At 39.7% G+C, this 17,619-nt stretch overlaps 1 protein-coding gene across 21 annotated transcripts in view; it reads right to left on the minus strand.

Moving 5' to 3' along the window:
• MAGI2 (membrane associated guanylate kinase, WW and PDZ domain containing 2) overlaps positions 1–17,619 on the minus strand; it is a 1,584,028-nt gene that overhangs the window by 274,359 nt on the left and 1,292,050 nt on the right. For all 21 annotated transcript variants that reach the window (XM_070071222.1, XM_070071223.1, XM_070071215.1 and 18 more), the window contains one exon: positions 8,721–9,359. In XM_070071222.1, coding sequence (XP_069927323.1) covers positions 8,721–9,359 — 639 coding nt within the window. The remainder of the gene's footprint in view (positions 1–8,720; positions 9,360–17,619) is intronic.

Genomic DNA, 17,619 nt, shown 5'->3' on the forward strand with positions numbered 1-17,619 from the left:
TTAAAAAGGAGAGAACAATCCAACGTGGGAAGCAGGAAACACAGTAGACTCATAGAATGGCAGATGTCTAAACAGCACTCTGGCCTCAGAATCAGCCCTTAAGGCATTTGGATCTGGCTGAAGAGCCCATGAGAGTATTTTAGGCATGGAAAGCCAAGACACTCTGGAAAAAACAAACAAACAAACAAACAAAACCCCACAAACCTAAATAAAAGATCTCTGCGAGTGAGATCCCAGTGGAAATAACGGGCCATCAAAGAAGGAGGTACCTTTCTCTGAAGGGAGGAGAGAACTTCCACTTTGACTACGACCTTATCCAAATAATATCGGAGTTGGTGAAATCAAAAGGCTTCCATAGCCTTGGCAACTCATGACAAGAGCCTAGGGAGATTACTGATGCCATAAACAAGAGTGTCAATTTGTTAAGTCAACAACAGGAGTCACTGTGCACTTACTCCTCATGTAGGATCTCTGTCCTTAATGTGTTGTACAATGTGAATTAATGCTATAACTAGTACTCAAACAGTATTTTTCACTTTGTGTTTCTATGTGGGTGCAAACTGTTGAAATCTTTACTCACTATGTGCTAAATTGATCTTCTGTATATAAAGATAATTGAAAATAAATCTTGATGTGAATGGAATGGGAGAGGGAGCGGGAGATGGGAGGGTTGTGGGTGGGAGGGAAGTTATAGGGGGGGAAAAGCCATTGTCATCCAAAAGCTGTACTTTGGAAATTTATATTCATTAAATAAAAGTTAAAAAAAACTTACAGCTTTCGGGGCTGGTGCTGGGGTATAGCAGGTAAAGCTATCACCTGCAATGCTGGCATCTTATATGTGCGCTGGTTTGAGACCCGGATGCTCCACTTCTGAACCAGCTCCCTGCTTTGGACTAGGCAATCAGTAGAAAAGGACCCAAGTCCTTGGGCTCCTGCACCCACATGGGAGACCTGGAGGAAGCTTCTGGTCCCTGACTTCAGATTGGCCCAGCTCTGGCCATTGTGGCCATTTGAGGAGTGAACCAGTGGATGGAAGACCCTCTCTTCCTCTGCCTCTGTCTCTCTGTAACTCTGCCTTTCAAATAAATAAATAAATATTTAACAACAACAACAACAACAACAAAACAACATACAGTTTTCAATGCTTTCATTAGAGAGTGGGAAATAGAATCGTTAACCTAAGCTTTTACCTGAGAAATACAGTAAAGTAAATCAAACACAATGTAAAACAGGAAATTAAAAGATCAGAGCAGAAAACATTGAAATGAAAACCAGAAAACCAGAATGAAAATCAATGAACCCTAAAATTGGTTCTTTTAAAAAGAATTTCATAAAATTTTATCTAAATCTTTATGCTGACAAATTCACCAATTTAGATGAATTGTAAAATTCCATACAAGTAGATAAATTACCAAAAACTGACAAGAAGAAATAGAAAATTAGAATTGACCTAATAAATTAAGGAAAGAAATTAAACTAATAACTAAAAATCTTCCAACAAATAAAAGCCCAGCCTAAATGGTTTTTTGGTGAATTTTATCCACATTTTTAATGGAAATAATGTCAACCCTATGCAAACTGTTTCATAAATAGAGGAGGGAACACTTTCCAACTTATTTTATAGGTCACTATTACCCTGTTCCTAAAGTTAGACAAAGATGTCACATGTAAAGAAAATAAAAGAACGATTTCTGTGTCAAATAAGTTAAAAAATCCAGAACAAAATAAAGCAAACAGAATCCAGGGAACTACAAAAAATACTTCAGTTCTTGTCATGCCCAAGTAGGGTTAACTCAGATATGCAAAATTGGTTCAACATTTAAAATCCATGTTATAGAATATACCATAGTAATAAAATAAAGCCCAAATAACTAAATTGTCCTAACAGAGCAGAAAAATACTGGAAGAAAATGATGACTAATTGGTTATCAAAATTTTCAACAAAGAATAAAAGAAAACTTTATCAATGTGATGAAGAGCGTATAAAATGCTACACCTAGAGTAATACTAAATGGATTCAGACTAATGCTTTTCCTCTAAAATTGGCCACCAGGCAAACCTCTTTTTTTTTGTTTCCAATGTGACACTGTAAGTTCTAGCTGGTGTATTAAGGTGAGGAAAAGAAATCAAAGGCACACAAACAGGAAAGGAGGAAATAAAACTATTTTCATTGCCAGATGCCATAATAACTGTGTAGAAAATACAGTGGAAACTACAAAAAGCCTCTAGATCCAAAAAGTGAATTTAATAAAGTTGCAATGTACAAGATAATAAACAAAAACCAAGTGCACTTCTACAGATCAAAATGAACAATCTGAAAATGGCATTAAGAAATCAGCTGCACTCACAATAGAATCAAATAGAATAAAACAGGAATAAGTTTAGCAGAAGTATAAGATTTGTACACTGAAAACTGCAATCCATTCCTGAGAAATTTAAAATCAAAATAACTGAAGATGTATGCTACATTTATCATTGGAAATTTCAATGTTAAGTTGGCAAACTGCTAGACTCAATGCAACACAAAAATATCAACAAGCATTTATTTAACAAAATAATTTTAAAAGTCAATCTTATGGAAATTTCCATGGAAATGTTAATAGTGAAAATCATTTTGAAAAAAGAGAAAAAGTTGGAGGACTAATACTGTCTAATTTTAAGATTTAACATATAGCAACAGTGACCTAAAAAGTGTGATATTAGCATAGTTATGAACAGATCATAAGATAAGAGAACCTAGAAATAAACCAAATTTCTTCTAACTCATGTTTTTTAAAAATGTATTTATTTGAAAGGCAGAATTAGAGAGAGGCAGAGCAGAGAGAGGGAAGGAGAGAGAGAGAGACAGAGAGAGAGAGAAAGGTCTTCCATTCACTGATTCACTCCCCAGATCGCTGCAACAGCCAGAACTGAGTCAATCTGAAGCCAGGAGCCTGGAGCTTCTTCTGGGTCTCCCACAGGAGTGTAGGGGCCCAAGGACTTGGGCCATCTTTGACTGCTTTCCCAGGCCATAGCAGAGAGTTAAATTAGCACAGCTGGGATATGGTGCCCATATGGGATGCCAGCACTGCAGGAGGTAGCTTTACCCGCTAAGCCACAGCTCTGGCACCTCTTCTAACTCATTTTGACAAAATTACAAAGAACATTCAATGGGAAAAATAGCTTTTTCAACAAATGATGCTACAACAATTGAATATACACATGTGAAAAAAATGACCTTAGATATTTACTTCATACTAGCTACAAAAATTATCTTAAATGGTTCATAGACCCAAATAGAAGGACCAAAACTATACAACTGTTAGAAAAAAAACTCACTCCTCATGTAGGATCTCTGTCCTTAATGTGTTGTACAATGTGAATTAATGCTATAACTAGTACTCAAACAGTACTTTACACTTTGTGTTTCTGTGTGGGTGCAAACTGTTGAAATCTTTACTTACTATATGCTAAATTGATCATGGCCTCAGAATCAGCCCTTAAGGCACGCGGATCTGGCTGAAAAGCCCATGAGAGTATTACAGGCATGGAAAGCCAAAACATTCTGGCAAAAAACAAACAAACAAACAAACAAACAAACAAAACCTACATGAAAGACCTCCACGAGTGAGATCCCAGTGAAAAGAACAGGTCATCCATCAAAGAAGGAGGTACCTTTCTCTGAAGGGAGGAGAGAACTTCCACTTTGACTACGACCTTGTCTAAATATGATCAGAGTTGGTGAACTCAAAAGGCTTCCATAGCCTTGGCAGCTCATGACAAGACCCTAGGGTGATTACTGATGTCATAAACAAGAGTGTCAACTTGTTAAGTCAACAACAGGAGTCACTGTGCACTTACTCCTCATGTAGGATCTCTGTCCTTAATGTGCTGTACATTGTGATTTAATGCTATAACTAGTACTCAAACAGTATTTTTCACTTTGTGTTTCTATGTGGGTGCAAACTGTTGAAATCTTTACTTAATATATGATAAACTGATCTTCTGTATATAAAGAGAATTGAAAATGAATCTTGATGTGAATGGAAGGGGGAGGGAGAGGGAAAGGGGAGGGTTGCGGGTGGGAGGGAAGTTATGGGGGGGAAGCCATTGTAATCCATAAGCTGTACTTTGGAAATTTATATTCATTAAATAAAAGTTTAAAAAAAGAAAAGAAAAGAAAAAAAAGATAATTGAAAATGAATCTTGATGTGAATGGAATGGGAGAGGGAGCGGGAGATGGGAGGGTTGTGGGTGGGAGGGAAGCTATGGGGTGGGAGAAGCCATTGTAATCCAAAAGCTGTACTTTGGAAATTTATATTTATTAAATAAAAGTTAAAAAAAGAGAAAAACTCTTGTAACCTTGAGTTAGAAAAGATTTCTTAAATATAACACCAAAAGAATGATCTGTATAAGAAAACTGATAAGTCGGACTCAATCAAAATCATATACATTGTGCTTTGAAAGGCATCATTCAGAAAATGAAAAGACAAGTTACAGACCAGGAGAATATATAAATGATTCATACTCTGAATCTATAAAGAATTCTTAATAAGAAGAAAAGCAGGGGGCTGGCGCTGTAGTGTAGTAGGCTAAGCCTCCACCTGTGGTGCCAGCATTCCATATTTTTGCCGGTTTGTGTACCAGCTTCTCCTTTTCCACTCCAGCTCTCTACTATGGCCTGGGAAAGCAGTGGAAGATGGCCCAAGTGTTTGGGCCCCTGCATCCACGTGAGAGACTGGGAAGAAGCTCCTGGCTCCTAGCTTCACGTATTTTCAGCTTCAGTCATTAAAGCCATTTAAGGAGTGAACCAGTGGATGGAAGACCTTTGTCTCTGTCCCTCTCCTCTCTGTCTGTAACTCTACTTCTCAAATAAATAAAATAAAATCTTAAAAAAAAGAAAAGCAGCCCAATATACAAATAAGCAAAATATCTGAATGAAGACATGTTACCAAAGAAAAAATCTGAATGACAGTAAACAATAAAATAGGGAAACACATGAAAATATTAAGGAAATGTAAATTAAAACCATAAACAGGTGTCATGGCACACTCACTAGCATGACTTTAATAAAAAAGACTGATTATATTAAGTGTGAGAAACAATGGGGAGAAATTGGAAACCTTATGCTTTGCTGCTAGGGATTCTAAGTACAATTCAAAACATGGTAATGGTATAGTCATTTCGGGAAACATTCTGACAATTTCTTAACAGTTTAAATAAATAATCTACCCAAGAAAAATGAAATCATAGGCACACATAGACACTTGTATCCAGATAGTCACACCAATGTGACTCCTAAATGCTCCAAACTGGCAATAATTCAAATGTCCATCCAATGGTGACCAAAAAAAGTCCATACAACAGAATAAAAGAAAACAAGCTACCCCATCCTAGCACCTGCTGGCTAACTCTCAATAGCAATATGCTAGGTAAAATACTACACCTTGTATAGTTCCATTCATTGAAAAAATTCTAGGAAAGCAAAACTATTAAGAAGGCAGATTAGTGGGTAGCTGGGGCTAGATCTAGGAGAGATCAGATTGTTCTAAGGAATCTGGTGAGCGAAACAGAATTGGATCACTGTAACAAAACTTAATGAGTTATCTACTTACAACTGATTAATTTCATGGCATGTAACTTATGCCACATGATATTTTTTGAAAAAATTAAATTCACCTTAATAGCTAAGATATTTTAAAGAAAGGTATGTGTATGTATAATATCATCTTATCTACATTAAATCTACTACTTTTCATAGGTATATTCATAAATTCATTAATAAATATATTCATAAATTAATTAATATAATCATATTGTACGTGTTTGCAGACTAGAAACTTCCTGGAATATAAACACAAAACATGCTTGCCTCTGGAAAGACTGAAACTAGGAGATAGGACAGAGGATTATTTTTCATTGTAGACTCTGACATCATTTGCTTTAAAGAAGAAATGATGAACATTATTACTTTGTAAATAAAAAATCCTCATAAATAATTTAAAACAACCGTGGTCCTGATCTAAGCACTCAAGTCTGTGATTCTGCTCTTGAAGATCTAGGCTTATCTGAATGAAGTCATAAGCACTTCTGAGTTGTCTAAAGTAAGATAATCAAAGTGAATCTCATCACAAAAACATAGCACTAGTTCCTATTAATTTCAGACAGAAGAGTGCAAATTGTAGGAATTTGGGAAACTCAAGAAGCTTTTGACAAGAAGTTCCTTAAGCATCACAGGGTGCTACATTCTGCATTCTACACTAGTCAAAAAGTAAAAGCAAGTCCCTCATTCCAAAACACAAATAAAATGCAAACAAAACTTTGCTTACTTGATGTTTAAATGAGAGCAAAAGAGAGAGAGGACCAGAGAGCAAGTGAATGAGAACAGGGTAGTCTAGCTGAGAGCAGGTGTGCATTCAACATTTTCAGAAATGCACAAATTGTAATAATACAAATGAAGGATCTCACAGTACATTACCCTGCTAGGCTATGCTTTTAAAAAGAAGCCATTATATATAAAAATGTGTCCAAATTTGTTTCTACAAATCATACAGTGGATATTACTGCAGTGATTTTCAGTTGTACCTTTTAAAAGCAAGAATCTGTCCCCAAGATTTGATTTTCAATTGGTATTATGAACATATGACTATTTAATTAGGAATATTTGTTTTTAATCTTAAACAAATGATGGCAGAAATTAAGGAAATCTGCCAACATTTAATTATTGCAGTTCAAGTGCTCTTTTGTAACAATGACTCGAGAAGGTCAAATTTAAGATTGCTTTGCCATCATATTAATTTCCCTTTTTAATATAGGAACATAATACTTTGTATATGCTGCTTACAAATGCCTGCTTTTTTGGGTCCCTTTTCAAGCAAGGAATCAATAATGTAATAGTTCCTTAAGAGGGAAACACACCTAAAAAGAAACAAATATACCAGGAATGGCGCTTCTTTCAGCTTTGACTGTTTTCACTTCCATTTCACACCGAGAGGACTCTCATGCTGCTTTGAGGGCTCTGAATAGGCAATCACATGGGTTTGCCTCGTGTTCCTCATGCACGAGTTCCTCCCAGCACTGCTCCTTTTGACCTGTCCTGGCCGTGGCTTCTGTGTTCACTTCAGCTCCACAGAAATTCAGTGAAACCCTGATCTGGGCCACTCAATACCACAAACACCACCACAGTTAGGTAGTGTTAATATCCCAGAGCCACAGATAAGAAGGCTGAGGCTCCAGGACCTGTCCTGTCTCCAAATGACCGAGTGGGAAAACCAGGACTTAGCTCGCACCTTTTCCTTTACACTCTGTTTTGGAGCATCCTTTTCGTCATGGTTCCTTCCCTCCTCCCTCTCCCTAGTTTCACTGAGATTCAAGCGCAGAGCAGTGGGGAAGAGGACTCTCTGCTGTGCACCATTCTCTTCCCATAGAGATGGCACAGAGAAAGAAAGACCCAAGGCTCAGGGCTTCTCCCCCTGTCTCATGGTCTCCATTGCCATACTTCAATCCAGAACACTAGGCCCGGCTCTGACCCCATTAAGTGACTTTCTTCCCAGGTCATGGGAGACACCTTAGGTAACTACTGCTGAAGCAGCAGAAAATTCATTCTGGAGAATTCTACTCAGAACTCCGAGATGGCATTTATACAGCTGCACAGCTCCCAGTGCGCCATGGGCATTATAAGGACTGTACTAAGGTTGCAGAGGTTGAACCAGTTTCCACCTGCTAGCCTGGAATTCTAAGTACAACTCAAAACACAGCAGGTTTCTTAGTGAAATCAATAGTGAACCAAGGGCTAGCACTGTGGAGCAGCAGGTTAAAGCCCCAGCCTGCAGTGCCAGTACCCCATATGGGTGCCGGTTGCAGTCTGGCTGCTCTGCTTCAGATCCAGCTCTCTACTATGGCCTGGGAAATCAGTAGAAGATGGCCCAAGTTCTTGGGCCCCTGCACCGGCATGGGAGACCCAGAAGAAGCTCCTGGCTTCGAATCAGCTCAGCTCTGGCCATTGCTATTGGTCATTTGGGGAGCAAACCAATGGAATGGAAGACTTCTCTCTCTCTGGCTTTACCTCTCTCTGTAACTCTGTCTTTCAAAAAAATAAAATAAATCTTTGTTTTAAAAAATAGGAGTGAATCAGTTTGAGTTCTTCAGAACTGATACATTAATTAATTAATTTTTTTATGACAGAGAGAGAGGAAGAATTCCCATCTATTGATTCATTACTCAAAGAGGAATTGGGCCGGCTGAAGCCAGGAGTTGGAAACACATTCCAGGTCTTCCACATGGGTGACAGGAATCCAGCTACTTGAGCCATCACCTGCTGCCTCCCAGGATCTGCACTGGCCGGTAGCTGGTCAATAACCAGAACCAGGAATTGAACTCAGGTATTTGGATATGGGACACAGGTATCTTAACTTCTAGGCTAAATGCCCACCCCAAAGCACACTTTTGAAACAGAACACATTCTTAGTTGGGGAATTCAGCTGTTACTCTCCAAGTCATACCATCATGTTTCTATGACTGAAAGCACTGTCATTATTATATGTAATGTAAAACAGGAAGAGACATATTCTCAAAATTCAGAACAGCTTCCTGTACTCACGTTTTTCTTTCTTATTACTTTACCTTTATTTTCAAAAGTCTGATTTAATTCCACTCCCAAAAGACCTCCATTTTAACAGAATTATGGTAAAGGATCCTACTATTTTGTCTATATATTTAATTGCTGGGCCAATGTTTCTTACCTCCTCGATGGATGATCAAGGAAGTCTCGCTTCCAACGGGGCAGTCCTTCAGTATATCCACTACTTCTGTATGGCTCAGGTTCTGTACATTCTGCTGGTTGATCTCGACAATGAGGTCGCCTTCACACAGTCCAGGGCATCCCTGAATGTCCAGTATTTGTTTCACCCGCTGTCCTGTAGGACTGTCAGCAATAGTGAAGCCAAAGCCCTGGGCACCTTTCACAATGGTTAAGGTCATAAGTTCAGCTTGGGTGGCCCCAGACGAAGCCATAGACACATTGTCATCATGGACGGGTGGTGGATACGTGCCATCTAGCTGACCGTCAGCTGGCATGGAGTGCAAAGATTGAGGCGGCCGATCTGTTATATCTGGAACTGACTGTGAGGTCCGAGAAATGTATTCCAAATATGTTTCATAGTTATGTCTTCCATTGACCATCACTGGAGGTGGCCTCTCCATTATTGCAAGGGGTGGCACCAAGCTGTTAGCAGGATCCTCAGGGTCAAAGGGCAAAGGGTAGCCACGACACAACACCAGGTTGACACTCTGACCAATAGGAACAGACTGGAAAAGTTTGACAACATCCGCATGAGTGTGCCCAAGGACACAAACTTCGTTAATATAGACAATGACATCACCTGCAAGGGAAAGAGAAAGAGATTGACAACATGAGGTAAGTTCAATTAACGTTGACATAGAGAAATGGAATTATTTATGAGACTAGTGAAAGAGGTGCTCTATTTCTCAGTAAGCAGTGAGAAAATCAATTAGAATAATACTTAGATTCACTGTAGGTGATTCAAGGAGACACCAGGTCTGCCAACAAATATAATGATCAAACACTGAAAAAAAAAAGCGATTATCTGGTTATTCTTGAAGTTCAGAAACGACTTCATATTGAGAAGCACACTACCCATGCTGCTTCTTCATCTTTACTTCCATCTCCAATGCAAGTCAGTAGAAATTTAAAATTGTTGAGACGTAGTTATGGGTTTTGGATGAAAACGCAAGACCTGGTACATGGGGTTTCTGGTATGACACTTCATTATTTATGAAGTTGTTAATGAGGAGGACATGAAATAATGCAGGAAAAGTGCTTCGGCAAAGTGCCTGACCCATGGTGACTGCTCAATGAATGGAGGCTATTATTAACATTGTTGGGAAAACAGGATGGAGGAGATTTGAGACCCTGGATTTCAAATAGGAAGCTGCCATCAGGTCATCCTCTGAGCGTAGGGAAGCTTCTGTTTCTCTGATTATTTTCAGTGAGGGCATTCGTCCTCTCCCAACGGATTGTTTGCAAGGTTCTGCTGGCTAGAAGGTGGCTTTATGCTATTAGAAATGCTTTGAGTGCAAATTATTCATCATACAAGATATTCAGAATAACAAATTTTCCTCCTTAAAATGCAAAAAGATGTGGTTGTCTGAGATAATTGTTTTTAAAAATTTCAATTATGTCTGAATAACTTTTATTTTTGGAGAACTGTTCTATCATGGATTGGTATTTTTATCCTCACAAACCACAGTGCTTGAAAATTGAATTTGCAAATTGTGATTGTGCTTGTCCTTGCTGAGGCACCTACGAGGAATGTAAAGACATGCTTTCACAGGTTGTCAAAGGAGTGGCTCAAGAGACACCAACTGACCAGGATAATTCTGCAATGGATAGTGCAAATGGCTGGGAATTTCATTCTTGGACTTGCCCATCAAGATTGCAAACACCAAAAATGAAAAAGCAGAGATGAACTCTGAGAGTTAAACATATTGCTGGCTTTTTGTTGTTGTTGTAGTTGTAGGTATAGGCTATGAAATAATTTCTCCACTTAAGGCACTTAAAAACAGCTCTCTGCTGTGGCCCGGGAGGGCAGTGGAGGATGGCTCAAGTGCTTGGGCCCTGTACCCGCATGGGAGACCAGGAGGAAGCACCTGGCTCCTGGCTTCGGATCGGCACAGTGCAGCGACCGCAGCACACCGGCCATAGCAACCACTTGGGGGGTAAATCAACGGAAGGAAGACCTTTCTCTCTGTCTCTCTCTCTCTCACTGTCTAACTCTGCCTGTAAAAAAAATAAATATATGCATAAAACGGTCCTAAGTAAGGTGTCCTTAATGGCACTGGCTTAACAATCCCTCTTTCCAAATGCAAGAGACCTGTTTGAAAGTGGTAAAGGAATGGCCAGAAAAGACAATCAAGCCTTTCCTGGGATCCAGGTTATGTCTGCCTCCAGAAAATGTGACAGCCCATGTGACTGGTCAGATGAAACTTCACCCCTCCATTATGTTTATCAGACAGGGTGCTGGTGCGATGGCTGGGCCATTGGGCCAGGACTCAAAACTGAGTTGGAATGGGCAAACCCTCTCTGAGATTAGGATTCTCCATCAACCTGGGGCAGCTGGGGATGCTTTGGACTCTTTTTTTTTTTTTTTTTTTTGACAGGTAGAGTGCACAGTGAGAGAGAGAGGCAGAGAGAAAGGTCTTCCTTTGCCGTTGGTTCACTCTCCAATGGCCGCCGCGGCCGGCGTGCTGCAGCCAGCGCACCGTGTTGATCCGATGGCAGGAGCCAGGTACTTATCCTGGTCTCCCATGGGGTGCAGGGCCCAAGGACTTGAGCCATCCTTCACTGCACTCCCTGGCCACAGCAGAGAGCTGGCCTGGAAGAGGGGCAACCGGGACAGAATCCGGCGCCCCAACCGGGACTAGAACCCGGTGTGCCGGCGCCGCAAGGCGGAGGATTAGCCTAGTGAGCCGCAGCACCGGCCTGGACTCATTTTTAATCAATTCTGTTATTCCTAGAGTCCCAGAGAAGTGTCGTATTCATGTAGACTCTTTTTGTTCTAATTCTTCTACTTTATCACGACATATTTCAGACACTTCAAAGGTTGTAAGATTAGTCAATCCCTATATACCACCATCTGAACTAATGCTTACACCACTGCTCCTAGTTTTTGAAACTGCCTTGGTTAACACAACTCCCCCTACTTGTATTCCCACTTTGTCATTTACAAGGTCACCATTGTCCTGCATTTGACGTTTCTATTTACCAGTACTTTATCTTTTAGGTTCCCATGAAATTGCATCTCTAAATAGTATTTAATATCAGAATATTAATAATCCTTGAAAAATGTTTTGCATTTTTAAACATTTTATAAATGTCCTCCATTTTAGTATTCTGTAATTTCCCTCAAAATATATTTGTGGTAATGCTCTATTTTGATGTTTGTACCATAAGTTCATTGATTTTCATGAAGTATGTGATTTATTGGATGGTTACATTCATATATAATAACATTTATTCATTCTTCTGTTAATGAATATGAGGACTCTTACAAATTTTTGGTTATTAAAGACAACTCCTTCCATGGCTCTTGTGCACAAAGGGGAGAATTTTTCTGAAGTATGTATCTTGGCACAGAATTGCTGGGCACAGGCCATGTACCTCTTTTTTAGATAATGACACATGACCTACAAACTGTCATGGCATTTCCATTTTCACTGGTGGTGTTCCAGAACTTTCGCTGTTCCCAATTTGACACAATGCTTGGTATTCTCAGACCTAAATTTTGCACATCTATTGGGTGTGATTATGACTTTAATTTGCTTTTCTCAGAATGCTAAGGAGAGTGAGCATCTTTCCATATGCTTATTGGCCATTTGGGTTTCCGCTAGGCTACATCTCATTTCTCCACTTTTCCTATCCAAAGAGTCTTTTTTTTCCCTCGCATACTGACTAAGTTTCATGCCCACGTTCATTCTTGATCCAATGTTCCCTGAAGGTTTGAAAGGCTGCACGGTAAGGTAGAGATCATAGGAAGTAAAAAAACTGTGGTCTGAGTTAAAGCTCTATCACAGACTAGCTGTGTGATTATTCAGAACCACCTTAAATCCTCTGGGATTCACATTTATTAGAAGTCATGGGGAAGGGGGCAGCGCTGTGGCATAGGGGGTGAAGCCTCCGCCTGCAGTGCCAGCATCCCAGATGGGCACCAGTTCAAGGCCTGGCTGCTCCACTTCTGATCCAGCTCTCTGCTGTGGCCTGGGAAAGGAGTAGAAGATGGCCCAAGTCCTTGGGCCCCTGTACCCACATGGGAGACCCGGAAGAAGCTCCTGGTTCCTGGCTTTGGATTGGTGCAGCTCTGGCCATTGAGGCCAATTGGGGAGTGAACCAATGGATGGAAGACCTCTCTCTCTCTCTCTCTGCATCTCCTCTCTCTAACATTGACTTTCAAATAAATAAATAAATAAATCTTTTGAAAAAAGAAGTAATGAGGGACAATAATATATTTTTTTTGACAGGCAGAGTTAGACAGTGGGAGAGAGAGAGACAGAGAGAAAGGTCTTCCTTTCCATTGATTCACCCCCCAAATGGTTGCTATGGCCGGCGCTGCGCCGATCTGAAGCCTGAGTCAGGTGCTTCCTCCTGGTCTCCCATGCAGGTGCAGGGCCCAAGCACTTTGGCCATCCTCCACTGCCTTCCCAGCCCACAGCAGAGAGCTGGACTGGAAGAGAAGCAACCGGGACAGAATCTGGCACCCCAACCGGGACTAGAACCCGTGGTGCTGGCGCCGCAGGCGGAGGATTAGCTATGTGAGCCGCAGCGCCGGCTGAAGGACAATAATATTAGTAACCTTTGTCCTTTGGGAAATAACAACTGAGATCATATGGTTAGCAGCGTTTGTAAGCTGCAAATTGTGATGTGCAGGATGATTGTTATTCCAGCAGTTATTATTTGTCCTTGCTTCCATCCTTCCATAAAATTGACACAGTCCCATCAAGATACCCATTCCCACCGCAGCTATAATCAAAAATGGCTTGAGTATGACTATAGAATGAAGGGTTTTTAAGTGGGCAAGTAGAAGGCAGGACGGTCACAAATTTCCTGAGGTTCTCCCTAACTTTAATCACTGTTATCAACTCCACTCCCCACCCCCATCTCCAAGCATACTTTATTCTTCCTTCTGCCCTGCCAGAATCTAATCGAGAAAAAAAAAAAAAAAGAAAGAAAAAGAAAAAGAAAAAGAAAGAGCCAAGAGTAATGCTCAAAGCTCTCAAGGTTCCCTGCTAGGCCTAAGGAGTAGTTATTTGAATTACTGTGACTAATGTTATCTATTTTTGAGTTTTAATGTGATCTTGCTATTTAGAAATGGAATGCGAACTATGTGTGGCTCTTAGGGAGACTGCCTTTTAAAATTTATGGATATTTTCCACCCAGAGCAATTTTTCAAGTTATCAGGCAAGCGAGTGATAAAGAACCCTGCAATAATATCTTCATGGAGTTATGCGGGTTTCTGAATGTAAAAGATGAGCCATCAGCTATCATGCGATACAACTATTTAACAACCTGACAGTATCCACTGCCCACTTCAGAAAACATATAGATTCTTAGACAATCTGTCTTGCCCAAAACTTTTGTAGACAGAGACATAAGCAAACATTTGCTTGTTCAGTCAGAACTGATTGGGTAGAATATTTATAGCCTGTGCTGTATGAATGTCATTTACATGTTGTGAAGGAAAAATATGAGCCACCTGGTATATGTCATCTGATAGCGCCATGCCAAGTCCTGGGATAGACTCGGTTTAAGAGCCCTGAAAAAGATGGCATTAGAAAAATGTGCTCTAATTTCAACTCATTGGCCTATTTAAGAGGAAGAATTGGCAGGAAAAAAGTCACTTTATCTTTTCATCTCTCAACTTCTTCATTTATAAAATAGGAGTTAAAAATCTCTTTCCCATTTCCTCTATTGCAGGGAAACTGTGAGAATGAGATCATGTTTATGAAAACACCTTTTATTCTACCAAGAAAAAAGTCTCTTTAGAAGTACGATGATACATTCCTTTTGAAGAATAGACATACATTTTCATTATTATACTGCCCAAAAGTTTATATTGTTTCCTATGTGCATGTCCTTTGACTTTAGCCCATATTTAGGGCTACTGATCTTGGGACTGTTGGTCAGATTGGGTGTGAATGAACTTGGTGTCCCCAAATTTTGGGATTTAAAATTGCAAGTGAGGGAGACTAAGGCTGATGAAGCAGGTGGTTTAAAATTGTTCTCCTATATGAGAAAATGTTCTCAGATACGTTATTTCTTTCTTAGAAATGGTAATCAAAATACAGCATTGGATATGCTCATGGATAACTCATCTTAGATGAAACGGGCACTCTATAACAGCATTGTTTAAAACGGAGTTATTTTTACAGCTCTTTTCTCTGCTTCCACACTCTGAGTCATCATGGTCTGCAGAGTCGTCGTTTTCAGCATCTCCCACTCACCACTTGCCGTCTGCCCTCCTTAACCACCACCCTGGACCAGACTAGAATAATTTACTCCCTATTCAATTCTGATGTTATAGTCTTTTAAGTGAAGCTACTCAATCTGCAGACCTACTGTTTAACACTCTTTACCAACAGCCTTTTCAACTCATTTTGTCTTTACCACCCTATAAGTTACCCTCTTGTGAACCGGTTGTTATCTTTACCACTCATGGTACACACTTGCTATCTGCCTTCTAGTTGAATCCTGCTATTCCTCTACCTTTGAAAGCAGTTCCCTTTTACATATGAGGGGTCTTCAAACAGTTCATGGAAAATGCTTATTTTGAAAAAACTATGTATGGATCTAAATTGTTTTGCACCAAAGCACACCTGTGTTAATTTCATGTTCCATGAACTTTTTGCTATGCCCTGTGCAACTTCATCCCAGCTAATTCATTTCTTTCCTCACCTCTTCAAAGATATTTTCAAAGATATTTTCCATTGTTTCTACTCAGATTGCTCCTCTCTTATGTTTGTGATCTGTACATTCATACAGTCTTTATTTCTTTGTGCGAGTTCTACCTATTCCAAGTTTTCCCCACAATATGCATTGATTATCATTACTAAATTGAGAATGCCTTAGGTATTTAAGACAGCTTCTCACTGAATAAAGGGAAGTAAGATCTAGGCAAAGAAAAACAAGAAAAGATCTCATAGCCCAACTTACTGCCTCCAATTGAGAGTTTTCAATTTATTTTTGTCAAGTCAAATGAACTTTTAATAAAATAAATCTCACTTACTACTCCTGCCCTACTAACTACATGCACTTTACTTTGAAAAATTATTTTTAGTTCCTTCTCAACTAATAGGATTTGACTGAGCTTTGTTTTCTAAAGCTTGTGTTAGCTTACGTTTTAAATTATAACAATATATAATTTTAGCACAATATTTAGCATAATATATAATTTTATTATGATATTGTATATCTATATAAATTTACCACCTCCCAAAACATGTAATTAATCTCAACATATTGAGGATGTGCTACTTACCACTTCAATTACATTGAAAATGACTACTATTGATAAAATCTATTCTCCAAAATGGAACCTTGTGGAAGGGTTGTACAGACTGATAGAATTGATGCTGGGTTTCCTGGGTTGATCTTTGAGCACGTGAGTCAATGTCAACTTTCCTCAACTATAAAATAGAAGTAATTATCTTTGTTCTATCTACCTTCCAGGAAAAAGATGATGACTGTGAAAATGTTCTATAAATGGGAAAGTATCATCATTATGTTATAAATAAATACATATAGTAAAAATTTAGACAGATTGCTGATAAAGATTGGGATGTAAAGTATCTTAAACGAAAGAGTAAGTAATTGTAACTTGAAAATTTGTTACAGAAACTGCTAACTTTTATTAAATTATTTGGCAATTATCTCACAAAAATTGGAGAGAGCAGATCTTTCCATCTTTGTCACTGCATACGCTGTTTCTTGGCAAGAAAGACGACAGCCTCCAGAACGTCCCCGGCTTCCTCTTCCCCTCTGGATTAGACGCTCAGCGTGCTCAGGGAGTGGAGGCTCACGTGGACAAGAGCACTTCTGAGGTGTGGGCTGAGTCTAACTTAGATCATCCACACGCATGGCTACTGGCGTATTCTCGATTCCATCACAAAGTGGTAAGGCCACGAGATAAACACTCCAGGAAATAAATGGGCCCGTGTCGTATTTTCTCAGGTTGCTAGACAAATCTGTTACAAGGATCCTTGTCTCTTGTTGCCTTACATTCTTTTTTTACACCTCAATCTAATTTCTTTTGTTAAAAACTAAGACTGTTTCCTCTATTTCTTTTCTTATAAAGACAGAAGCATCACTCTTTTCGAGCAGTATGAAGCAATTTCTAAAATACCCAAGTAGTATCTTTAGAGTGAAAGTTATAAAAGTAGACATCAATTGGAGGAAGATTCCACCTTGGGGCTTCTGGATCTTACCATGGTTCTGTCAACTTGAAGCATCTGTCTTGCAGAGAACATCAATGCCCACACTCAAGTTATGTAGTGATGCAAGAACAGTTTGGTTATAGAAGATATAAGAAACATGGTTGAATTCCCTCATCAGAATAATTTTAATTTATTAATTCTCTTGTGCTACATTATAAATGACACTGCAAATAAAAACTAGGTAATTAAAGCTGTAGCACTAACGTGGTTCAGACAATGTCAATAATTTTCTAAATGTTCTGAGACTGAGTATCGCTGAATGCAACGGATATTGACTTAGCAGTAAGGAGGTTTATGTTATTTTTAGTTTGTATTTTTTTTAAGACAGACAGAGTTAGACAGTGAGAGAGAGAGACAGAGAGAAAGGTCTTCCTTCCGTTGGTTCAACCCTCAAATGACCACTACAGCCGGAGCTGCGCCGATCCGAAGCCAGGAGCCAGGTGTTTCTTCCTGGTCTCCCATGCGGGTGCAGGGCCCAAGCACCTGGTCCATCCTCCACTGCCTTCCCAGGCTACAGCAGAGAGCTGGCCTGGAAGAGGGGCAACCGGGACAGAGTCTGGTGCCCCAACCAGGACTAGAACCCGGGGTGCTGGTGCCACAGGTGGAGGATTAGCCAAGTGAGCCGCGGCGCCAGCC

The sequence above is a fragment of the Oryctolagus cuniculus genome, chromosome 3 (genome assembly GCF_964237555.1).
Source record: "Oryctolagus cuniculus chromosome 3, mOryCun1.1, whole genome shotgun sequence".
NCBI lineage: Eukaryota > Metazoa > Chordata > Mammalia > Lagomorpha > Leporidae > Oryctolagus > Oryctolagus cuniculus.